At 31.8% G+C, this 26,976-nt stretch overlaps 1 protein-coding gene across 1 annotated transcript in view; it reads right to left on the bottom strand.

Annotated features, from left to right (window-relative positions):
• LOC134726279 (macrophage mannose receptor 1-like) overlaps positions 1-25,197 on the bottom strand; it is a 33,065-nt gene extending 7,868 nt beyond the window's left edge. Inside the window, exons 1-7 of the mRNA XM_063590680.1 lie at positions 25,146-25,197; positions 23,691-23,779; positions 22,929-23,034; positions 22,388-22,616; positions 8,316-8,382; positions 7,361-7,466; positions 6,853-7,081 (exon numbers count right to left, since the gene is read on the bottom strand). Coding sequence (XP_063446750.1) covers positions 6,853-7,081; positions 7,361-7,466; positions 8,316-8,382; positions 22,388-22,616; positions 22,929-23,034; positions 23,691-23,779; positions 25,146-25,197 — 878 coding nt within the window. The remainder of the gene's footprint in view (positions 1-6,852; positions 7,082-7,360; positions 7,467-8,315; positions 8,383-22,387; positions 22,617-22,928; positions 23,035-23,690; positions 23,780-25,145) is intronic.
• Between the last annotated feature and the right edge of the window lie 1,779 nt (positions 25,198-26,976).

The following is a 26,976-nucleotide window of genomic DNA, read 5'->3' as shown; positions in this document are numbered from 1 at the left end:
AATTCAATTATACAATTGAAAAAATTCGGAAACAAGAAACACTGATATAAATTCGTCTCCCTCTCTCTCTAAATTATATATTCCTATAATAACATTGAGGGTACCAAATTTCCTGCACCAGATGCGCATTTCGACAATACATGTCTCTTCAGTGATGCTTGTGGCCAAAATATTTGAAATCCTTTGTCTTATGTAAAATCTATCTGTATTTTGTTATTTTGGAGTTTCGTTGTTTGGTGTATAATTATGTACAGTAGTTGTACAAGCTTTAAGGACCAAAGACGACTAAGAGCCGATTTTTCAGGACACCTTAAAGTATTTCTGTTGTAAAATAGGGACCTTGCTATCAAAGTGGTCTAAGTAGTTCTTCTACTGTAATCACTAGCCAGTCAACACTGCCTTTGTGAGTTCGAACCCTGCTCGTGCAGGTGCACTCAACTCCAATCTTAATACTAGGATTGTCAGTTTTCCTATACTATAGAATTAAAAATGACCCTCACGAAATACCAAACAATGGCGTTTACAAATGTTCAACAATCAATGAATTAGTCAATCTGTTGTTAAAGACTATTGGTTTTACCTGTCTATGTCTTTTATGATTGGTTTTGCGTTTAGTGCAATCTTATAGTATTCATACACATTGCTGTACAAAAACTTACATGCTATCCACATATTTCCCCAAGAAACTTCAATACCAGTCAGATATCGAACCCAATTGGTATCGGATCCTGAAATTCTAAAATCACGTAAAGGATTCTTTAATTCTGAAAAGATGAAATGCGCTGCATTTTTAGTAGCACTATAAAGCCTAGACATACCACGTTGAAGCAATTTAAACTGGGTTTAATGTATAATTAAGAAGTAATTATTTTATTGATTTTTAATGCAGATTCGTGAAGAGATATCTTTAAGGATAGGAAGAATCTTATTATAATATGAAACTGTACGGCCTTTAAAAATGGGGAAATACAAAAATTCGTTAAGTAAACCATAACAAACCTAGACATACTTTACTTTAAACTTGTAAAACCTAGAAGAATGTCAAAAGAGATATCACATTTTTGTTCTTTATGTTGAGGGGCCTCGGCGGTTGAAAGGTTTTAAATTCATCATCTAGTGTAAAACAAGTCTGTCATCACTTAGGTTGTGAGTTTATGTCATCAAGTGGCAAGTAAATGCGTTCAAGTAACCACTTTGAGTGGATAGTTGTTACAGCTAACAGACACACGCTCCATTGTTTGAAGTCAAATGTTGACTGTATTGATCTCATAGTTCATAGATATAAGAAAATAAAGTATGAGTCACAATGTATAAAAGTAAACCGTTATGGTTTATGCATTTTGAGAAGAAAAAAATACAGATGAACAAATGAACAATTGAGAGGTAGGAAATGTTACATGTAAATGAGTCGACAGGGTCAGGGATAAACAGGAGATAAAAGATATCAAAGGGGAAACCAAACACTCATAGGTCGAAGAGAAATCCACCTCCATCAACTTATGTAAAACAAAACTAACCACACACACAAAAATACACAAGGACAAACATTAGACCATAAGACATTTCATGAAAATTAAATACGGAGTAACCGTTTTTTTTGTGTGTCTCTGATGTTAAGTCTTCTTTTCTTGAAACCCAATGGCAAGTATTCATTGTTTTTCAGGACAGAAACATGCGTTTCCGATTTTAAATGTGCCCAGGAATGCAGGTTGACATTTTTTTCTCAAGGGTCGGCTTCACTATATTTGCATATAAGGTATATACAGGATGCCAACAACAAAAAAAGATGAACGGTGCACGGATGAGATAAACATCTCTCATGTACTTTTTTAAATGATGCCAAACATCTAAACAGATCGACTGAAACTTGTACAGGTTTCCTCAATATGCTTGTTGTACACAAATTAGGTCAAATGCTGATTGGACAGCATTGTATGTCCCTAGAGGGATAACTATAATGCCAAATAAAATACATTTACGTCCCTAACTAATATCATATGAAAAATTGATTGATAAATAAGGATATAAATATATGCCAATTAAATTTTAAATTTAACCCCAACCCCCAAACTATTTGAATTAATCTTTTAACCTTCATTTATTTTTGTTTATGTCGTCCCTTAAGGTGGTACCTGACACTACAGGGAGATAACTCTATAGTATCAGCTAAACGTTTTAATGACATTGTGTTTATATGAAAAATTAAGCTTCTCAATCTACAAAGTACGTGTTTGTCAAATTGTTAATTGTAATTATTTGGTTCAAATTCTATAAAACATTTATATTTTTGTCAAAGAGTCAAAGTAAATACTTTGTCAAAATTTCATGAAAATTAAACGAGCCAAATTAATGTTATTGAAGGTGTTGGGTATCCCCTTAAATATTGACTATGGAAGATTCATATCAGTTTTCACTTACCTAATTTTATAATTTTATATATTCTTTCTGTTTCGAAAACTTTCCTTACAGACATTTCAACAGTCACCACTTAAATCAGAGAACAGTCTTTACCTTGTCGAAAGGGCGGAAACTCCAGTAAGAAGAGCATTAAGAAAAGAGTTGTGCCGATGATTATGAATCAATTTCAAATATCAAAGAAATTCGTTACTTTTCATTGAAACTTTTATCTCATTTAAATGTCAGATGATAAAAGGAAATTGAATGCTGCGACGATAGCATGTACAAATGATATACCTGCACTAGGCTTAGTATTGCATAATATTTGCTTATCTATTAATGAAGCCTGCATGCATGTTGCCCTCTTTCGATCGTTGGGTGCCTATCAAGCTGAGACATCAAAACACTCGAGAGAGTGTCTGTTCGAGATTTTATTTGTCTTTGGGTTGATACATTGTATGCTGTTTAATATTGTATATAAAAAATAAGACAAATAAGACCAATTTCATGCTAACCTTGAAACAGGCTATTGTCTGTTTATATGTTTATAAAGTATTTACAACCATAGCTGCAATCGATATCACAATGGATGACTTATCGGAGGACGTGTTTTTCAACAGACTGTCGGCATCCCAATGGGAACAAACTGTGCCCCTCTACTTGCTGACTTGTTTCTTTATTATTATGAGGCTGACTTCATGCAGGAACTTCTTAGGAAGAAAGATAAGAAGTTAGCAATATCCTTTAACTCTACTTTCCGCTATATAGATGACGGTCTTTCACTAAACAATTCAAAATTTGGTGACTATGTGGATCGCATCTATCCCATCGAATTGGAGATAAAGGATACTACAGATACAGTTAAGTCGGCTTCATATCTTGACTTACATCTAGAAATTGACAATGAGGGTCGGTTGAAGACAAAACTTTACGACAAAAGAGATGATTTCAGCTTTCCAATTGTAAACTTTCCATTTCTAAGTAGCAACATTCCAGCAGCACCTGCATACGGGGTATATATCTCCCAATTGATACGATATTCCCGTGCTTGCATTTCCTATCATGATTTTCTTGATAGAGGGTTACTGCTCACAAGGAAGCTATTAAACCAAGAGTTCCAAATGGTGAAGTTGAAATCATCCCTTCGTAAATTTTACGGACGCCATCACGAGTTGGTTGACCGTTATGGAATAACCGTTTCACAAATGATATCGGATATGTTCCTTACGTCGTAACTACAATCCCCTTCCCTTTCATGAATTTGACCTACCGATTAGACTATTTACCGGATTTGTAATCACATAAGCAACACGACGCGTGCCGCATGTGGAGAAGGATCTGCTTACCCTTCCGGAGCACCTGAGATCACCCCTAGTTTTTGGTGGGGTTCGTGTTGTTTATTCTTTAGTTTTCTATGTTGTGTCATGTGTACTAGTGTTTTTCTGTTTGTCTTTTTTCATTTTTAGCCATGGCTGGCCCAGTTTGTTTTGGATTTACGAGTTTGACTGTCCCTTTGGTATCTTTCGTCCCTCTTTTATCGGCAAAGTGCTATATAAATGATAATTATAAATTGGATTATTTTGTTTAATTTTGTTTTTATTAATAAACTGTTTAAAAAAAAATTGATTCCGAAGAACCATATTTATTTGAATTTGATTACTGATACATTGGCGTGACATATTGAATTCTCTGAAAATAAACAATCCTGATTTCATTGAACACGACATGTGTTCTAAAATAACCTTTATCAGATGTACACAAGACAAATAGTTTAGGAAAACCATGAATATTAAATCATTTTTAAAGAGAATTTAAACCAATAGAGTCGAAATAACACGTCAACTTTCTCTAAAATTTGAAATTACAAAATATCATTCATCTGCTGTTGTCAATTGCAAGTAAATCAAGTACCACTATATGGTTTTTATTTAATACAAATATATATATATAACAGAAGAAAGGACACCTATGTAAGCTTTAATTAAAGAAATCATGACACAGGCTAATGAATATTTTGGTTTGTCTGATTTTTGTAGGTACGGCATTTGTTTAGCCGGCGTTGCTTTTTTTACCAATACTAACAACAAGTCGCAAATCATTAAATCATAGAAGAAGAACGACAACTCACGTAAAATTTGTCTTTCTGCTTAGTTTACATCTTTCCATAATCATCTTATTAATTTGGTGATTACATTTATACAAGATATTCAAAAATGTTTAATCACATAAATTGATGTTGAAGTCACTAATTTGTCAATTTATAAAGAATGAATACCGCTTCATTTACAAAGTGTGGCTACCTATATCACATATTGTTCTTACAAAATGTGCAAAGTCTAAAAAGTTTGTAAAGGCAACGATGCATCAAGCGTTTGATTTAATTATCTTATTTTGAACAGATTCTATTGACAAAATCTAGCTAAAAGTTTGGTGTTTAGAGTTTCAATTTGATGTAACCACGACATTACAATAAAAAAATCCTTTTCATTTGGAAACATAATTCTTAGAGCATAATGTTACCTTTGACGATTATTTTATTTTTTAATATAGTTTAAAAAAATCGATATCGATTTAAAAACCAGTTTGATTTATGTTAACGTCTCCCGGTGCTGCTGGATAAATGTGATTTCAAAAACTTAGTGCATGTAGTGCTTTTGGCACTCTAGTAGTCCGCTGAAGGTATGCAGATGATGTAACACTTATCAACAATTCTTTAATTTCATTTTAAGTAAGGCTATATCAAGGTTTTATTTTTTTTAACGTTTTGGATTCGATCTTCAGAGATTTGTCTCTTTTATATGGAAAATGCGTGACTAAAACAAGTCAGTGCATATGTATCAAAGTAAAAGTACTTTGGAGAAATGATTTCATCGAAACAAAGAAGACTTATGTGTACCCTTTTTTATTATTGTAAATCAATCCTTTGGATTATTCTGATTACAAGTAATTTTAGAATGATATTTGAAAATTCCGAAAGTACATTGGTATTTCATTTCCCCGCTGTTCACTTTTACATGCATTTAAGTATACATAATTATCATGCTTTTCATATCACACACCAGATATTGATTGGGTATTATATGTAAGGGAAAGGGTAATAACTAGAAGTAGTATCTTTTGTTCCGGTATAAAGTGTGTCCTGTTTATCTCCATCAGCTCAACCAAACAACAGTGTTACTGGAAAAAACCTTGATTGTAATGTTTATTGAAGGACCATTTACATATTTTGTGTTTTTATGCTGTTTAGGTTTTCATGATCTATAAAATTATATCCATTTTTTTTAATGGAAATAAAAACGTACACAATCTTCGGGATCTTCAAAATACACGATAGTCAGCTACAGCTTAAAAAATTTGGACTGCTAAGTAAATAGATAAAAGATAATAAAAAAAGAAAATGTGGTATGATTGCCAAAGGGACAACTGTCCACAAGAGACCAAAATGCCACAGAAGGTCACCGCACGGCCTTCAACAATGAGCACAGTCCATACCGCATAGTCAGCTATAAAAGGCCTCTATAAGACATTGTAAAGCAATTCAAACGAGAAAACTAACGGCATTATTTATATAAATAAATGAACGAAAAACAAATATTTAACACATAAACAAACGACAACCACTGAATTACAGGCTCCTGAATAGCCCATGATATTAACCATAAACTATCACTTTGCTTCAAGTTTGCATTTGTATATTCAAGTTAAATAAAGATTATTTTTCTTTTACGACAATACATGTTACACTGAGGGCTCTCTCAATATCCAGCAATTAACATAAAAAATAAATATAAAAACAAACAACAACAGAGTTGGTTTGAATGTATGTAATAAATAAACTGACATGTAATATGTACGACGAATTCCTGGTGATAACGGCTATCCTAGAAGATTTCCTATATCTGCTGCCCTAAAATAAATAAAGAAATATTTGAGAAAATAATCAGTTGTATATATTAAATAATGTTTATTTCAAATGTGTAGGACTTTTCGCAAAAGAAGTAACTGTTGACACATTACCAATGGGACGTTTGAACGAAGTAATACATTAGTTACCTTTTGTTGTTTTTTTGTTACCGTCAGTTTTCACATTTAAATAGATGCCAATTTTTAGCATTTCTTGTGAAACCTTGTCTCATTGGCAATTTTACAAATTCTACTGATTTCTATAAATAATAATCTTTTTATCATTTTATTGACGCGTTAATATGTGCACGTGTCTTCTTCAAATATCAACCGAAGGATCAAATAAAGCATTATGTACACACAAATAAATTCGGAACTAAACAAACTATACTTATAGACAGAAAGGACTTTTTCGCACTTTTGAAACTTTAAATATATGCTCGATAGTTAAAATCTAAAAAACAGAGAAAAAGACAACATGTTTTTGCAGTAACTAAAATCACATCGTTAAATGTATTGCATTTAAATAAACTTGTGTGCCATATTACTTACACCATTTCACAAATGTAGGTAGTTGGTACTGTACAAGGACCATCTGTCCAAGAATAATTGAAGCCTATAACTGGATCAACTCTCATAGCTACACAGTTCTCGTTCCCCCCTCTGTTGTTTGGCTGGGTAGGTCCCCAGTTAAAGTACGTTGCCTGCTTGCCGTTTGCTATCCAGTGAAATTCCCCTTCAGTTACAAGGTCATTTAATCCTATGTACATTCCAATGGAATCTGTGAAAACAAACAAAACAGTTTTGGACACCAATCAAGCACAGGTTGATGCTTTAAAACAAAACATGCTTAATTCATTCAATTGAATATACATGTTGAAAGTTACGATGTGAATTTTATTTTTTATTTTGCATGTAAGTTGCATGTCATTAAAACAACCAAGTTTGACTTTAAAAAAGTGGCTATATATATATGTTCAGGGTTAGCTAGATAGAGAAAAAAAGTTGCGCTTCATCTTTTATAAAAAAATGTGATATCCATATAGCTACACATTCTTACTTATTTTGATCATTAAATCTGTAAGAAACTGTTGTGTTTTTGCATCATCAACGGTAGCTAATGATGCCGATCTACCATACTGGCGCCCAATCACTTCACATAGACTCTGGAAACAGATAGAAAAGTATTACTTTCAAATTTAAATACAAACATTTATTAATATTGTGGAGATGATATTATACCATCATATCAAATGAGAATTTTAACATATTTCAGTTATTTCTCTCCCTTGAAAAACAGCATAATTCCGACATGCTTAAACGGTTAAAACAAACGGCCATTACCAACTGCTTTGATAAAAAGAAGTAGGTTAAGTAAGACCTCTTTTTTGCCCGAAAATATAGCAGTTCTAGAAAATTGTGAAAATGTACTCTTTAGGCTATATTTTGGAAAGTAAAAGGCTTCAGCTACATAAATATGAGCTGATTTTGACAATACAATGTACAAATGTCGCGTCCTAGCATCATTAAGGCATGCTCAATTACAGAAATCTTCCAAAACTTTAGCGGTTTCCGTCTAAAATGAATGTGGCCGCATTCGTGTTCATTCATATATTGAAATATTTCTTATTCTTTAGTTACTTAAGCTTTCTATTTTTTTTTATATCATATACAAGATCACGTGATGTGAAATGAGATGCAATCGTAGTTTACCGGTGTTCAAAACTGATATATCCAAATAAGAAATAAATGATGAACAAAAACACTTGAGGAATTCACATAACTTTAAAAAATGCGGTATTGGATATGTTTAAATGGTTATCGACTTCTACTATGCAGACATTATCAGATATTGGTATGCTCACTCATTCAAAATCGGAAATAAGTTAAACGTCATACATCGTTCAAAACAAAAATACATATTATATAGCAAAGTAAAACAATCGAAATCAGAATGAGAGTTTACGACTCCTTACTTTCGAAACTCTGCCTTTGCTCTTTTAGATTATACTCACCAGTGAATCGGCAAATGTCTCGTTGTCACGGCTTAGAAAGAAACACTTGTCTTCATAATGACTCCAACTAGTAGGACATGAAGACAATACTGAAATAAAAATTATTATGAATGTATCCTTACAGAAATAAGAATGTTCAAGACTGTATAATTATTACAAGCAAATGATAAAAAGAGATTTATTCGACAAGTAGTTTATTTGCATTACGACGAAAACCTGTTTTATTGTGCTATCTATGACAAAATAACTTAATTACGACAATATGAATATTCAAAAACGAAGTGAGGGAAAGCTTGATTTCACTCGTAATCTAACGTTCGTACTTTTTCTTTGTAATTATTGTCATAAAATTTGCTGTTTACATTTTGGTAATTGTGTAGGGTATAAAACGTTTGTACGTACATATGAATTCCTTTATATACATCTGTTTCGGCCAATGCTTTAACACAGTAAACTTACACTAAATATATGATTTAATTTGCGTCAAACATTGATAAAAAGATAAACTCATCACAGTAGTAGGCGATTAACTATGGACGCCAAATGCGCGTACAATATGAAAATAATCCCAAAATTTATCGCTATTCGTATTCATTTTGTTTCAATTTATAAAAAGAATGCTAAAAAGTATCGCTGATTTATAATTGGGTTACTAGGCAACAATATCCTTTTAGTTCATATTCATGCAACATTTAATTAGAGTTTGTGTTTAAAAGGGGTTTGCACGTGTTTATCATTGATTGATAAGTTTAACAAGGTAGAACCCGTTCACTGATCCGGTACACAGAAATACATTCATATACAGGTTTAACATTAAATCGAACAGACCTCAGAAATTCTAGTTCACGAGTTAAACTAATGTATGTATCGGGTAATATGACTGTCAGCAGACTTTGAGTAATGTTATCGCAAGGGATAATTTTATAACATTAGTTCTGTACCCACGAAATATTGCTACATTTTAACATTTCTATTCATTATTGAATGGCTCTCTATAGAGTTTTTGTAATTTGGATATGTGTTAACAATGCTATGAATTAAATATGTTAATTTGCAACTGGATCAAATTGGTGAGCCTGAATCTAAAAATGAAAACTACACGAAGAATCATTTAATTAGGAACTACAAATTGAATATTGAAGAGTTAGTTCGATAAACAATGTTTACATTATATGCATTATATGTTTCATTATAACAATACTTTATTTTGATTGGCTAACAGCAATCTCGCGTGATTTTGAAATCAACATTTATTTCAAAATGAAATGTAACACTCATCATAACACGAGCTACACAGTAAAGTGCACAGGTAAATACAAATAAAAACTTGATAGACATCTGGTTTTCATGATTCTACCAAAAAATTATACATTACAAGTATTAAATTCTTCTTTTAGTAATTATATAGGGTTGTAAAAGCGTTAACCGTGGACATTTTTAGAATGATGCGCTTAAATGCTAAAAGTACTTCCTTATAACATTAACAACCAACAATAATTACAAAAAGAAGCTCTCAAATCTTTAAATAAGTGACTTACCAACTGTGCCAACAAATACAAGAACACAAATTTTCATCCAAACAAAAGACATTTTGATATATTAGGCAGCAGTTTGCAATTGATATGTTAGGCAGCGGTTTGTAATTGAATATTGAATGTTGCATTTCTAGGCGATATTTATATTCGTTAATTATCTCTAGTTCGTGATGTCAAAAAATTGCAGTCAAGCTTAAATGTGGGTGCAAAATTCGGACAAGAAACAATGTCATGATCTCCAAAATTATTAATGATAAATGATGAACTTTTATGAGACTGGTATTCATACAGACCATTTTGATAAAAAGTTCAAATTTTAGAACACGATTATTTGGAATATAATTTGGAACATTTATCAGGATAAGGATAAAAGCCAAAGTTCGAAATGTCCTATTGTTGAAATTTGAATAAGAATATTAATCAGTCCATAAGTGGCTTTGTTGACCTAAATGAAGACGGAACGCACATCTTCCGTACACAAATGTAAGCCTGATATATTTTATATACTGTAGTACAAGTAGAAAGAAACAAACAGTTGACACCTATGTATCTGCGAACGAAACATATTTCCAAAATAAGCTTTAATCTGGGCTCAATAATGGTAAATTTATTTAAGAAAAAATCGTTGATCGGTTAGAAGTTAAAAACGGCGGTTATAGGTATATTTGGTATGAAACATTACCGAATGAATTGCATCTTGTCCAACAAATTTATCCGATAAAATTTTGAGGTACATATGAGAATATAGGTGATACCACTTGCTTTTTTAGAGCATGAAAAAAAAACAAAAAAAAAACGTGTTACGTGTGGACTTGCTACTTCTTTCTTTTATACATTGTTTAATCAATCAATTAAAAAAAAACGTATTGTTTTATTTTATACAACAAATCATTTACACATGTTAAATTTCTTTTTTTCTAAACCGGTAAATCATCATACGAAATTGCATTTTAAGCAAAGAACTAGCAAATTGTGAGCTGCTATTTTACAACAATTTTGGAATACACAATAACGTCAGCTTAATTTAATACTGTCACATCGTAGGACAAAAATAAATTCGTCTGCTTCCTGATCATACACGGATTAGCCCTGTTAGTTGTAGAGTTGATATTGCTTTATGCAATTTGAATTTTTGACATACTAAGGCTTTGTATGTTAGGCCTCTCCTTTGAAAACATATAACATTGTATGTGCATTAAGAACTTGACCATTGGAAAGTCTATATGATTGGCATGTAGATAATTAACCATTGATTAAATGCATGATAGCTGTTTTACGTCCAGTGGCCAATTCTGTTAGTATATTCAGGACAGGAATACATTAAAAGAATTTCCAGCATTATGCTTTCTAATCAACCATAATGTGCCGAAACTTAAATGTGTAGTTTACTACAAAGCAACAGCACACGGGATGATATTTTACAGTCCTACCATGACGAATGTTATCTATACCTACAATGCAGTGTCTGCTATTACTTTATAGCGTACTATGCGGAGAGACACACGAACAGCCAATTTAATTAGTTGTACGGTCTGACCCGTATTTATTTTTGGACGAACTTTCACTTTTTTCATTTTCAGCTGTTGCTTGTCATTTCAATGTTATATTTAACTTTGCCATTAAAGTGCAAGGTTTGGCATGCCACAAAACCAGGTTCAACCCACCACTTTTATTCCCCCTTAAAAGTGTCCTGTACCAAGTCAGGAAGATGGCCATTGTTATATTATTGTTCGTTTCTGTGTGTGTTGCATTTGAACGTTGAGTCGTTTGTGTTTTCTCTTATTTTTGAGATATCGAGATAAGACGTGGCACGGTACTTGTCTATCCCAAATTCATGTATTTGGTTTTCATGTTATATTTGTTATTCTCGTGGTGTTTTGTCTGATGTTTGGTCCGTTTCTGTGTGTGTTGCGTTTCGGTGTTGTGTCGTTGTTCTCCTCTTATATTTAATGCGTTTCCCTCGGTTTTGGTTTGTTACCCCGATTTAGTTTTTTGTCCATGGATTTATGAGTTTTGAACAGCGGTATACTACTGTTGCCTGTATTTGTCATACATACAGGAAGTAATAGTACTTTGTTTTCACACTTATTACTTGCATCTTGTCAGGCAGCATTTCGTTTATAATTCTGTTTTCAGGAAGGTTATTTGTGACAATACATACAGAGCCAGATTTTTCATTTCCAAAAAAAACCACCCCATCCCAGTATCAAATTATCATTCCGTTGTATAACATGTATAACTATAATACGAAACAAATACTGTTCTCTTGTTCAGTTGCGCATTGAAAACACGACTTTAAGATCAGATAGACAAATACCCCTGCTACTGTTTTCCACCTGTCTACTATTACTATTTGAATTCGTCATTTGCACGTTGTATAACAGCAATTTTTTTCTTATTCACGTCTTTGAAGAAACTTCATGAAACCGGTTGAGGAGTGATATTTCTGATCATGTACATGTGTTCTTGAGCAGCAAAATTCAAGTCCACTTTAGCTAGTTTATTACTAGCCGTTAGTACATTTCAACCCTTTTCCAAATCGTAAGTGTATTGAAACTCTTTTCCGGTGTTGCTGTCTTCAAATGGAAGTCTGGACAATTCTTTTGTACAAACATTTATATTGCAGGTGTTTAACTGGTTTATCCAAAACATGTTTTGGAATTAATGTTGACAACAAAAATAATGGTCTTGTATCCGTCTTTTTTTATTGTTTTTTTTATAAATTAGGTCGTTGGGATTTTTGTTTGAACTGTTTCACAATGTTTCATGAGGGGGCGTTTGATGGTTGATTTAACGGTATTCCTAATGCTCATTTCTAAAGGTTATAGGGTGACATATAATTGTTAAAATTCACATCATCTGGTGGATAATCAGCTAACGGGTGTCAGACGTGGAGCAGGACCTGCTTAATATTCTGGAACACCTGACATCAACCAGGATTTTGATTGGGATGATGTTACTCAATCGTAAGCTTCTTATGTTGTTTTTCTTAAACTGTTGTTTGTCTTTTGGTCGTTTATTTTGCCATTTGAGTTTTATAAGCCTTGCGGTATTTTAGACCTCTCTCCTTAGCAAACATATAACATTGTATTTGCATTTAAAATTTGACATTGTTTGAGGTCCAATGGAAATTCACCATTGAAAAGTCTAGATAATTGGCATGAAGACAATTAATCGTCTATGAAATGCATGATGACTGTTGTACGTGCAGTAGGAAATTTTATAGGTATATTCAGGATAGAAATACGTTTAACACATATTAAACATGCTGACTTCTAGACCAACACATTGAGATGGATCTATAACGTGTAGGTGACAAGACAACAGTGCAAATACAGATATTTCACGGCCCCACCATAACGAATGTTCTCTATACCGAATATGCAGTGTCTGCCATTATTTAGAATGATATACATAAGGACCTCACGCGTATTACGAAATATTAATTTTCAACAATTATCATACTTACATGTAGTTATAGTGGAAATTATTGCTTGCAACTTGTTATACAGAATTTTCGTTTTTAATACTGTTTTGAGAAAAGTTATTTGTGTCAACACTTACAGAACTAGATTTTTTATTTCCAAAAAGCACCACATCCCAGTTTTCAATTATCACCCCGGGCCCGTTGTATAACAGAAAATAGAAATCCATATTCAAAACGCGCCTTCAACAAAAGTTAGACAAATACAACTGCTATTTCTTAATTTCCACCTGTCTATATATGATTTCGTTATGACCACATACATATATACATTTCTCTCGCCTTCTTTTTTAACCGAAGAGTCTTAATAGTTATCAAAGGTACCAGGATCATAATTTAGTACGCCAGACGCGCGTTTCGTCTACATAAGACTCCTCAGTGACGCTCAAATCAAAAATATTTATAAACCCAAACAAGTACAAAGATGAAGAGCATTGGGGATCCAAAATTCCAAAAAGTTGTGCCAAATACGGGTAAGGTAATATGAGGGTATCGATTGTGTTTACAGAGAAGCTAATAATGAAAAACAAAAATAAGGAGAACAATGTGAAAACAAATTAAACAAATTAATAACAATATTAAATAAAACTGGGTAACCTAAAAACGACTGAGAAAAAAGACGCGAAATACCTAAATGAAGACGTTTCCTTATCAGATCTTCCAACTTTGATATCAACACACCAAGGTGTTAATTCCATTTGTCCACCAATGCAAGATACCAGTACATGTGTCATATAATCTTTTAGTTTGTAAATGTGTCAAAACAGTAATCTGACAACTTATTTCGTGTTTTGGTTGATTTAGCATGTTCTCTGATTGCAATCTTACTACCGTAAAGATGCGCATTTTCTTTAAATGATATTAAGTTTAAATAATATTTTAATCTCAAACGTTCACAAAATTCAATTATACAATAGAAAAAAAAAAGGATTCTAATATAAATCCGTCTCTCTCTCTCTGTAAATTATATATTCCTGTAACCCTTTGTCTTATGTAATATCTATATGTATTTTGTCATTTTTTAGTTTCGTTGTTGTCTGTTTATTTATGTATAGTACATGTTATAGTTGTACACGCTTTAAGGACTAAAGACGGTCAAGAGCCGATTTGGCACGATACATTAAAATCTTTCTGTTGTAAAAGAGGGGTTCAGTCTCAAGGTGGTCTAAGTAGTTCTACTACTGTAATTACTAGCCTGTAAACACTGATATTGTGAGTTCGAAGCCCGCTCGTGCAGGTGCACTCGACTCCAATCTTAAGTGATTAGGATGGTAAGTTTTCCTATCGAATAAAAAATGACCCTCACGAAATACCAAAATTGGCGTTGATAAGTGTCGCGAAAACACCAACAATCAATCAATCAATCAATCAATCAATCAATCTGTTGTTAAAGACTATTGGTTGTACCTGTCTGTGTCTTTTATGTTTGGTTTTGCGTTGTTTGTGTTTAGTGCAATCTCATATTATTCATACGCATTGCTGTACAAAAGACTTACATGTTATCCACAGATTTCCCCCTGAAAAATCAATATCAGTCAGATATCGAACCCGTTTGGTATCGGATTCTGAAAATCTAAGATCTCGTTAAGTTTTCTTTATTTCTGAAAAGATGAAATGCGATGCATTTTTAGTAGCAAAATAAAGCCTAGACATATCACGTTGAAGCAATTCAAACTGGGTTTAAGGTATAATTAAGAAGTAATTATGTTATTGATTTTAAATAAAGATTTGTGAAGAGATTTCTTTAAGGATAGGAAGAATCGTTACAGCATAGCCCCCAAAGAATCAATTACCTAAAAATGATCATGGTTTATTTATCAAAACGTATGCCGAACAATTATCTAAAAATACACATACTTGCATGACAACTTGTATCATTATATTAAAAGTACTAATTACTGATGATTAAATCATTTCTTTTACACAATTAAGTGTTCATGAAAATAAGAAAATCTGGAATGATAGCAAACTAAACAACTATCATACAGAGTCTTAATGTGTGGTCGTTAACATCAATCTAAATATGAAACTGTACGGCCTTTAAAAATGGGGAAATACAAAAATCCGTTAGGTAAACCGTAACAAGCCTAGATTTACTTTATTTTAAACTTGTGAAACCTAGAAGAATGTAAAAGGATATATCACCATTTTTATCTTAATGTTGAGGGTCCTCGGCGGTTGAAAGGTTCTAAATTCATCATCTAGTGTATCACAAGTCTGTCATCACTGTGGTTGTGAGTTCATGTTATCACGTGGCAAATAAATGCGTTCAAGTAGCCACTCTCAGTGGATAGTTGTTACAGCTAACAGGTAAACGCTCGAACAATTTCCATCGTTTGAAGTCAAATGTATTGATTTTATAATTCATAGCTTTAAGAAGATGTGGTATGAGTCACAATGTGTAAAAGTAAACCGTTATAGTTGATGCATTTTTAGAATAATAATACAGATGAAAAAATTAACAATTGAGAGGTAGGAGATGCTACATGTAAATGAGTCGACAGGGTCAGGGATGAACAGGAGATGAAAGCTATCAAAGGAAAAACTAAACACTCATAGGTCAAAGAGAAATCCACCTCCACCAACTAATGTAAAAAAACTAACCACACAACAAAAATACACAAGGATAACCAATAGACCGTAAAACATTTCATGAAAATTAAATACGGACTAACAGCTTTTTTTGTGTTTATCTGCTGTTAAGTCTTCTTTTCGTGACATCCAAGTGTTCATTGTTTTTCAGTACAGAAACATGCTATCCTGATTTTTCATGTGTCCAGGAATGCAGGTTGAAAAATCTTCTCTCAAGGGTCGGCTTCATTATATTTGCATATAAAGCATATACAGGATGTTAAAAAAAATTGAACGGTACAGGGACGAGATATACATATTTCATGTACTATTTTATAAATGATGGCAAAGAAAAAGATCTAAACTGAATGACTGAAACTTGTACAGGTATAAAGAGTTTTCTTAATATGATTGTTGTACACAAATTAGGTCAAATGCTGATTGGACATCATTGGATGTCCCAAAAGGGAAAACTATAATGCCAAATAAAATACATTTACGTCCATGACTAATATCGTATGCTATACATTTTGGTTTGTCAGAAAAAATAGGATGACGCAATATTTTTTTCCCAGGTGTTTGTCGTGGACGACATCAAAAGTTCAATGCAAGATACAAAAAATTAATTCATAAAGTTTTTCACTGACCCCCTACCCCCTTTTGAATTTAATTCTTGAAAAAATGATTGATCGATAAGGATATATATAAAATATATGTCAATTAAACTTTAAATTTGACCTTAACACCCAAACTATTTGAATTAAGTTTTTTACCCTTTATTGATTTTTAGTTGTCGTCCCTTAAATGTTGACTAGGGAGGATCACCTCTGTTTTCCTTTACTTAATTTTATAATTTTATATATTCTTTCTGTTTCGAAAACTTTCCTTATAGAAATTTGAGCAGTCACCGCTTAAATCAGAGAACAGTCTTTACCTTGTCGAAAGGTCGGAAACTCCAGTAGGAATAGCATTGGGAAAAGAGTTGTGCCGATGATTATGAATCAATTTCAAATATCAAAGGAATTAGTCTCTTTTCATTTCAACTTTTATCTCATTTCAATGTCAGATGATAAAAGGAAATTGAATGCTGCGACGGTAGAAAGTACAAATGATATACCTGCACTTTAAAAGATATGGCTTAGTATTGCATACTATTTGCTTGTCTATCAATGAAGCCTGCATGCATGTTGCCCCCTTTCGATCGTTGGGTGCTTCTCATTGGCGTATACATGTACTTACCGTTCCTTTTTCTTTAGGTTTAATTATTTTTTCTACAAGTCAATCAGAGATCTCTACCAGCCAGATCAAACCACTGTAAATTGGCGTTTGCTGCTTATCTGCTAAGCAAGCGTCGTTTAGGTCTCAGAGCAATGACTGTGTTCAGGTGTGCTGACATGTCATCCAGCGGACTGTCTCTTTTTTAACTTATGATTTTTTCATTTCCAACAAAAACAACATATACATGACATACATAAAATATAATAATTATAAGATATATATATTGTAATTTTTATAAATATATCTTAATTGGAAATATTTAACATTTTCTATTTTTAAGAGTTAAGAGAAATTTTATTTTTTTGGAAAATTAATAAATAAATTTTAAGAAGAAAGAAAACAAACCCACCCAAAAATAAAAAGAATATAAAAAAAAACCAACACATAAGGACTATCCAGTTACATCCCTATCTATATTTAATCATCACATATTTATATCGAAAAGTATTTGTCAAAAAAAACTATACACATTTCTTCCGTAACAGCCCTCAACACAGATCAAGTACATAACATGACAATAATATTTTCTTTAAAATAGATTATAATAAAATAGTCATGAGTAATTTTAACAAAACGAATCCAGGGGACTGTTATCTTATGAACTAGTCTGGGAAAAACCCCTTAGCACATTGACATTTCTTTGTCGTGATATGTATGTACTATATTTCACTGCACGATAGAACACATTTCATCTTTAGTATTATCACTACAGTTATTTTTCATTTATTTGCCTATTTTCACTATGGATGTTAAAATCGTTATGTAGGAGATTTTTATTTCAATCTGTATTATTACCCAATGTTCGGCATGTTTTGTTTTTTACAATTTGTTTAGAGGTAATTCCATCAAATAAGTCCCCTGGGGACTTTGTATTAGTAACTAATCACTAAACAATATAACATTTAATCATTCGGCAATAATATAATTGTTATCTAGAGTTGGGATACCATCTTTGAAACAATCCACTACGTTGTTGATAATTACAGGTAAATCTCATGTAACTTATCTTTGGTCTATATCAGATAAAATCATCATAATTCGTGGCCTTGATTAAGTAAAGTATTCACGGACTATAAACCGAATAATATTTTGTTTCCTAAATTAAGAAATAAATCACTTAGATGACCTGTAATTTAAAAGGCGTAATTTAAGATATTAAAATTTCTGATTGGATAATTCGTACTAGTTGATGTACTTTCTTTGAGACTGCGTGTTTAATTAAGACATTTTATTACAAATTCTCATATAGAATTGATACTTTGGTCTTGTTTCACATTTTGGCACTTGAAATAAACAGGATACTTCAAGTTCAAAATATGTACTTATAGACAAATTTAAGCTTACAGAAACATAATAAACTATAATGTGTTCTAACAATCCACTACAACATAGAAAAGAACTTCGGAATTTTGTTGCGCATGTAATAATAATAAATAAAGTCAGACTTTTTTTCAGATGTGAAAATAGGGTTCAAACAACAGTTATATCATATTGCAGAATGTGTTTTAGTCCAGCACACATTAATCTAACCGTTGAGTGATATCATCCGGATTTACAATAGCTGAGATTTTATAGTCGGTGTTGCAAGTCTCACCTTTTTGTGTTTGAATGTAAAACATTGTATAGTATGAGTTAATCAGTGTGATCATGTATGACTCTGATTGCAATGTTGCACAAAACTAACTATTCAATAATTTGCATTAATTTCCAGCGAAAGCGATATTTTCGATTCACCCCAAGGTTATATATATTTCTCTTTTAGATACTATAGTGCAACACTGTGAACCACTCTAGGGGATGCTAAACTTGTCATCGTAAACTATCTAGTCTCACTTTGATTAAAGTTAAGGCAATTCTTTGATTGTTTGATGTAATGATGACTTTTGAGAACATCTATACACTGCTTAAATTATCTTCACTTTTATATACAAGTGTTTACAATATCATTAAATATTATATTACATTATGAATTCTGTTTTTCAATATCGCACTCGTATCAAGCTGAGACATCAAAACACTCGAAAGAGTGTCTGTTCGAGATTTTATTTGTCCTTGGGTTGATACATTGTATGCTGTATGATATTCTTTATAAACAAATAAGACAAATAAGAAAAAAATCATGCTTAAAATGGAGCATGCTATTGTATGCTTAAAGGTTTATAAAGTATTTACAACCATAGTTGCTATCGATATCACAATAGATGACTTATCGGCAAAGTGCTATATAAATGAAAATTATAAATTGGAATATTTTGTTTACGAAGCCTTATTTTTGATCTACTAAAATCAGAAATGCTCACGCGGAAATATTTAATTATCAGTCGGCATTTAATAAGCTGTTAAAAAAAAATTGATTCCGAAGAACCATAATTATTTGAATTTGATTACTGATACATTGGCGTGACATATTGAATTCTCTAAAAATGAACAATCCAGATTTCAATGAACACGACATGTGCTCTAAATCAACCTTTATCAGATGTACACAATACAAATAGTTTAGGAAAACCCTGAATATTAAAGCATTTTTAAAGAGAATTTAAACCAATAGAGCCGAATTAACACGTCACCACTCTCTAAAACTTGAACATTACAAAATAAGATTCGTCTGCTGTTGTCAATTGCAAATAAATCAAGTACCAATATATGGTTTTTATTTGATACCTATATTATATAAATATATATAACAGAAGAAAGGACACCTATGTTAGCTCTTTTTTAGGAAATCATGACAATTTTCGTAAGAGAAGGTGGAATCGTCTGAATGATTTAAAGGCTAATGAATATTTTGGTTTGTCTGCTTAATGAAGGAACGTCATTTGTTTAGCCTGCGTTTCTTTTATTACCAATAATAACAACAAGTCGCAAATCATTAAATCATAGAAGAAGAACGACAAATCACTCAAAATCTGTCTTTCTGCTTAGTTTACATCTTTCCATAATCATCTTAATAATTTGGGGATAACATTTATACAAGATATTCAAGATATCACATAAATTGATGTTGAAGTCAGTAATTTGTCAATTTACAAAGAACGAATACCGCTTCATTTACAAAGTGTAGCTACCTATATCAGATAATCTTCTTACACAATGTATAACGTCTAAAAAGTTTGTACAGGCAACGATGCATCAAGCGTTTGATTAAATTAATTTATTTTGAACAGATTCTATTGAAAATGTGTTCTTCAATTGACGAAATCTAGCTAAAAGTTTGGTGTTTAGAGTTTCAATTTGATGTAACCACGACATTACAATAAACAAAATCCTTTTCATTTGGAAACATAATTCTTAGAGGAAAATGTTACCTTTGACGATTATTTCATTTTTTAATATAGTTTAAAAAAATCGATATCGATTTAAAAACCAGTTTGATTTATGTTAACGTCTCTCGGTGCTGTTGGATAAATGTGATTTCACAAACCTAATAGTCAGATGAAGGTATGTAGATGATGTGACACTTATCAACAATTCTTTAATTTCATTTTAAGTAAGGCTATATCAAGGTTTTATTGTTTTTTAACGTTTTGGATTCGATCTTCAGATATTTGTCTCTTTTATATGGAAAATGCGTGACTAAAACAAGTCAGTGCATATGTATCAAAGTGAGGGTACTTTGGAGAAATGATTTCATCGAAACAAAGAAGACTTATGTGTACCCGTTTTTATTATTGTAAATCAATCCTTTGGATTATTCTGATAACAAGTAATTTTAGAATGATATTTGAAAATTCCGAAAGTACATTGGTATTTCATTTCCCCGCTGTTCACTTTTACATGCATTTAATATACATAATTATCATGCTTTTCATATCAAACACCAGATATTGATTGGGTATTATATGTAAGGGAAAGGGTAATAACTAGAAGTAATATCTTTTGTTCCGGTATATAGTGTGTCCTGTTTATCTCCATCAGGTCAACCAAACAACAGTGTTACTGGAAACAACCTTGATTGTAATGTTTATTGAAGGACCATTTACATATTTTGTGTTTTTATGCTGTTTAGGTTTTCATGATCTATAAAATTATATCCATTTTTTTAATGTAAATAAAAACGTACACAAACTTCAGGATCTTCAAAATACACGATAGTCAGCTACAGCTTAAAAAATTTGGACTGCTAAGTAAATAGATAAAAGATAATAAAAAAAGAAGATGTGGTATGATTGCCAATGGGACAACTGTCCACAAGAGACCAAAATGACACAGACATTAACAACTATAGGTCACCGCACGGCCTTCAACAATGAGCACAGTCCACACCGCATAGTCAGCTATAAAAGGCCTCTAGTAGACATTGTAAAACAATTCAAACGAGAAAACTAACGGCATTATTTATATAAATAAATGAACGAAAAACAAATATGTAACACATAAACAAACGACAACCACTGAATTACAGGCTCCTGAATAGCCCATGCTATTAACCGTAAACTATCACTTTGCTTCAAGTTTGCATTTGTATATTCAAGTTAAATAAAGATTATTTTTCTTTTACGACAATACATGTTCCAATGAGGGCTCTCTCAATATCCAGCAATTAACATAAAAAATAAATATAAAATCAAACAACAGAGTTGGTGTGAATGTATGTAATAAATAAACTGACATGTAAAATGTACGACGAATTCCTGGTGATAACGGCTATCCTAGAAGATTTCCAATATCTGCTGCCCTAAAATAAATAAAGAAATATTTGAGAAAATAATCAGTTGTATATATTAAATAATGTTTATTTCAAATGTGTAGGACTTTTCGCAAAAGAAGTAACTGTTGACACATCTGTACCAATGGGACGTTTGAACGAGGTAATACATTAGTTACCTTTTGTTGTTTATTTTTGTTACCGGGCCGTCAGTTTTCACATTTAAATAGATGCCAATTTTTAGCATTTCTTGTGAAACCTTGTCTTATTGGCAATTTTACAAATTCTACTGATTTCTATAAATAATAATCTTTTTATCATTTTAATGACGCGTGGATGGATCAAATAAAGCATTATGTACACACAATTAAATTCGGAACTAAACAAACTATACTTATAGACAGAGAGGACTTTTTCGCAGTTTTGAAAACTTCAAATATGTGCTCGATAGTTAAAATCTAAAAAACAGAGAAAAAGACAACATGTTTTTGCAGTAACTAAAATCACATCGTTAAACGTATTGCATTAAAATTGACTTGTTTGCCATAATACTTACACCATTTCACAAATGTAGGTAGTTGGTACTGTACAAGGGCCATCTGTCCAAGAATAATTGAAGCCGATAACTGGATCAACTCTCATAGCTACACAGTTCTCGTTTCCCCCTCTGTTGTTTGGCTGGGTAGGTCCCCAGTTAAAGTACGTTGCCTGCTTGCCGTTAGCTACCCAGTGAAATGTCCCTTCAGTTACAAGGTCATTTAATCCAATGTACATTCCAATGGAATCTGTGAAAACACACAAAATGGTTTTGGACACCAACCAACATAGGTTGATGCTATAAAACAAAACATGCTTAAATCATTCAATGAAATATACATTTTGAAAGTTACGTTGTGAATTTTGTTTTTTATTATGCATATAAGTTACTTGTAATTAAATCAACGAAGTTTGAAGTTTTGCATGAAATTTCAAATAAAAACAGCCAATTTTTACCTTAAAATAGTGGCTATATATATATATTCAGGTTAAGCAAGATAGGGAACAAAATTTGTGCTTCATTATTCATAAAAAAAAATTGAATATCTACACATTCTTACTTATTTTGATCATTAAATTTGTAAGAAATTGTTGTGTTTTTGCATCATCAACGGTAGCTAATGATGCAGATCTACCATACTGGCGCCCAATCACTTCACATAGTTTCTGGAAAAAGATAGAAAAGTATTACTTTCAAACATTTATTCATCATGTGGATATGATATTATACCATCATATCAAATGAACATTTTAACATATTTCAAGTTTTTTTTCTCCCTTGAAACACAGCATAATTCTGATATGCTTAACCTTAACGTTTAAAACAAACGGCGATTACCAGGATATAAATTTGAAAACAAATATGATACATTTAAAAAATATACGTCCGCTACTAATATTATGTTGACGATATTAATCTAAGACAGTATGTAGTTACCTATTAATAAGCTTTCATTTATAAATTAAATGTTTTTGAAATCATATAGACGATCACGTAATGTGAAATGAGATGCAACCGTAGTTTACCGGTGTTCAAAACTCATGTATTCAAACAAGACATAAATATTGGACAACATCACAGAGGGTTCACATAACTTTATATATACTGGATGTGTTCAAGTAGTAATTCACTTGTGCTATGCATGCATTATCCGTCATTTGAATGCACACTCATTAAGAATCACGAATAAGACAAACTCAATACAGTGTTCCATACATGAGGAGTAATTCTTAATGAAAGTAAAACAACCGTAATTATAATAAGAACACAAGTTTATAAAAAAATTACTTTCGAAACTCTCCCTCTATTTAATTGTACTCACCAGTGAATCAGCAAATGTCTCGTTGTCACGGCTTAGAAAGAAACACTTGTCTTTATAATGAGTCCAACTGTTAGGACATGCACAAAATACTAAAATGAAAATAATAAAAATCAAAAAATAGTACGCATGTACCCTATCATATAGTATATACATGTTGAGTATTGTCTTATATTTACAAACAAATGTTGTCACGTTGAAGGAAGGCAGTGAACAGTCAATCAATGAAGAATAATCTATATGACATTTGAGTGATTAAATCTATTCGACGCTCAGTTTATTTGCATCACGACGAACCCTTGTTTCAAAGAGATTTCACTATTTGATAATCAGAATCGCCTATAAACCACGTGTTCTTTATTCAAATAAATTTTATCATAATTAATAATCACGTGATCTATATTGCTTTTCTGGCTGGTCCAATATTTTCAATACGGACTGGCAATGAATCCTTAATAACATGTAAACATATATTGTTCATGTAATTCAGGATTCATTGCCAATCTGTATTGAACATATTGGCCCTATATTCACATTTGATGTATGTAATACAGCATTAAGAACAAGTCTGTATTGAAAAAGTTGGATTATTTCATAAAAGTGATATGAATTTGGTGTTTCTGTATTGACACTGGTATAGATTATCGGTTAGCTGTATTGACCCTCGACACTACGGGTCTCGAGGCGAATACAGCAAACATTGCATCTATACAAGTGTCAATACAGAAACAGCCAGTTAATTACACTAAATTATGCATGTAATGGTCATTAAATTTTGCATTTCGGTATTTTTTTTAGGTTATAAAAGCTTTGAGCGTTTGTCACTGGTTCTCAGTTAAAGCGCCCACAAGTACGTACATATGAAGCCCATAATATAAAATAAAAAACAACGCTTTTTCACAGTAAACTAACAAGAATTATTTTATATCGGTTAAGAATAAGCTTATCTTATTGGATAACAAGGGAACACATGACATTCTTTATTCTTAAGTAATGACATGAATAAATTCCATCGGTATCAACAGAACAAAACGGACCGGAAAACCGGTCTATATATCACGATAATGACCAGTTTTTCAAAAATATTATGTAAATACATGTTTTTTTTTGCTTCAAACATTGATAAAAAAAAATAAACTCATCACAGCATGCACAGTAGAAAGGAATTTACTTGCAATTCCAAAAAAAAAAATGCGTACAATAGAGTGAATAGGTAAAAAAAAGAAAAACTTTGAAAAAAATCTTGTTTTCATGATCCTAACAAAAAATGAAATTATAAGTATTGAATGCTGGTTTTAGTGATTTTATAGGGTTGTAAAAGCGTTGAACGTGCATATATTTTTTTTGTTGTTGAAAAAAACGCTTCAGCGCTTCATACTACATGTACTTCGGTAAATGCTTTTACACCCTAAATATTTACAAAAAGAAGGATTCTAATCTTGACAAAGTGAGACTTACCAACTGTGGCAACAATTGCAAGAACACACAGTTTCATCCAAACAAAAGACATTTTGATATAATAGGCAGCAGTATGAATACTGAATATTGCATTTCTAGAGGCGATATTTATATTCGTTTATTATCTCAAGTTCGTGATGTCAAAAAAATGCAGACAAACTGAACTGTGGGTGCAAAACTCGGACAAGAAACAATGTCAGGGTTTCTTAAATTATTAATGATACATATAGAACTTGTAAGACTGGTATTCATACAGACCATTTTGATAAAAAGTTCAAATTTCAGAACAAGATTATTTGGAATATAATTTGGAACATTTATTAGGATAAGGACAAAAGCCATAGTTCGAGATGTCCTATGTGAATAATTGAAATTTGAATAAGAAAATGTATCAGTACATGAGATGATTGTTGGAAAGTAAATCGGAATGTCAATTATGAGTGCGTCTGATGACACGCTTCTTCCGTACAAATTTATAAACCTGATACATTCGATGCGTTTGTAGTACAAGTCGAAAATGTTATCAATTGAAACCTAAGTATGTACAAATGAAACATATTTTCAGAATAGGATTTAACCCGTGCTCATTAATTCACTTCAGTTGAACACAGTGGTCAAAAATGGAAAACAACACGTTGAATAATTTCATGCGTCCGAAGCGTTTTTCTGGATTAACCTTCATCGGGAACGCTCAAAGTTAAAAATTTGAAATCCGAAGATGTATAAGTACTGAATCCGTTGAAGATATTTGATATGATCCATTGTCTCAGAGAGAATTGCCTCTTGCCCTACCAATCTTTTTGATTAAAATTGTGAGTAACACATAGGAGAATATACGTCATGCAATATGCGTTTTTAGAAAATGAAATAAAAATAATGTGTAACTTGTGAATTTGTAACTACTTTCCTTTATCATGTTTATATGCATTTTACTGTAAGAGTTACATGTATTTCCCGTGGTGTGACAGAGAAGAACAATTTAATTAACTGTGTAGCTATGAGAGTTGATCCAGTTATAGGCTTTAATTGTTCTTATACAGATGGTTCTTGTACAGTTCCAACCACGTATATTTGTGAAATGGTGTAAGTACTCTTCCTGAGAAATCTATTTAAACGCATCAAATTTAACCATGTGCTTTTTATCACTGCAAACATATTTTGTTTTTTCTCTGTTTTCTTTACTGGGTTTCAATGGTTTCAACTTTTATTCAGCACCTATTTTTTGATTTCAAAGTAGAAAAAGAAAATGCCGTCTCTGTCTATAGCTATACCTTCTTTTTTAATTTCTCTGGATATTTTGTTTCAAATGTATTTGTATGTATATAAATCATATATAGATCGGTTGCCTGTTTGATATTTGGAGTAGTCACATATTATCGCTTAGTAAAAAATAATAATATTTATATAAACATAAGCAGAATTTGTATAATTGCCGATGAGAATAATTTTGAAAAAGATACGTTACCAAGTATTATCTATAGTACACCGTTATGCCTTCAAAATTAACAAATTACACTGCAGCGTACCAAGGAATAAAAATCACTGAACCGGCAAATCGAAAATATTTCAAAAGTGAAAAATGACGACCTCTAAAACAAAAATGAATACAATATAAAAATATTAAACAAAAGGCAACTAATGATCTGCTAGCCTGTTCTTCTTTCAAAATCCACATTGTTAATATGCTACTTCTTTCACGAAAAATCCCAAACAGATGAAATGAATATCATTTTATATAATTACACAACTAATTATTTTTTGAATATTTTTTTATTCATTTTTTTGACAGCAAATATTGAAAGCCATCTGCATTGTTTTACATTTTATATGT

This window comes from Mytilus trossulus, chromosome 7 (genome assembly GCF_036588685.1).
Source record: "Mytilus trossulus isolate FHL-02 chromosome 7, PNRI_Mtr1.1.1.hap1, whole genome shotgun sequence".
In the NCBI taxonomy this organism is placed as follows: Eukaryota; Metazoa; Mollusca; class Bivalvia; order Mytilida; family Mytilidae; genus Mytilus; species Mytilus trossulus.
This window is presented reverse-complemented; position numbering and strand designations above follow the sequence as displayed.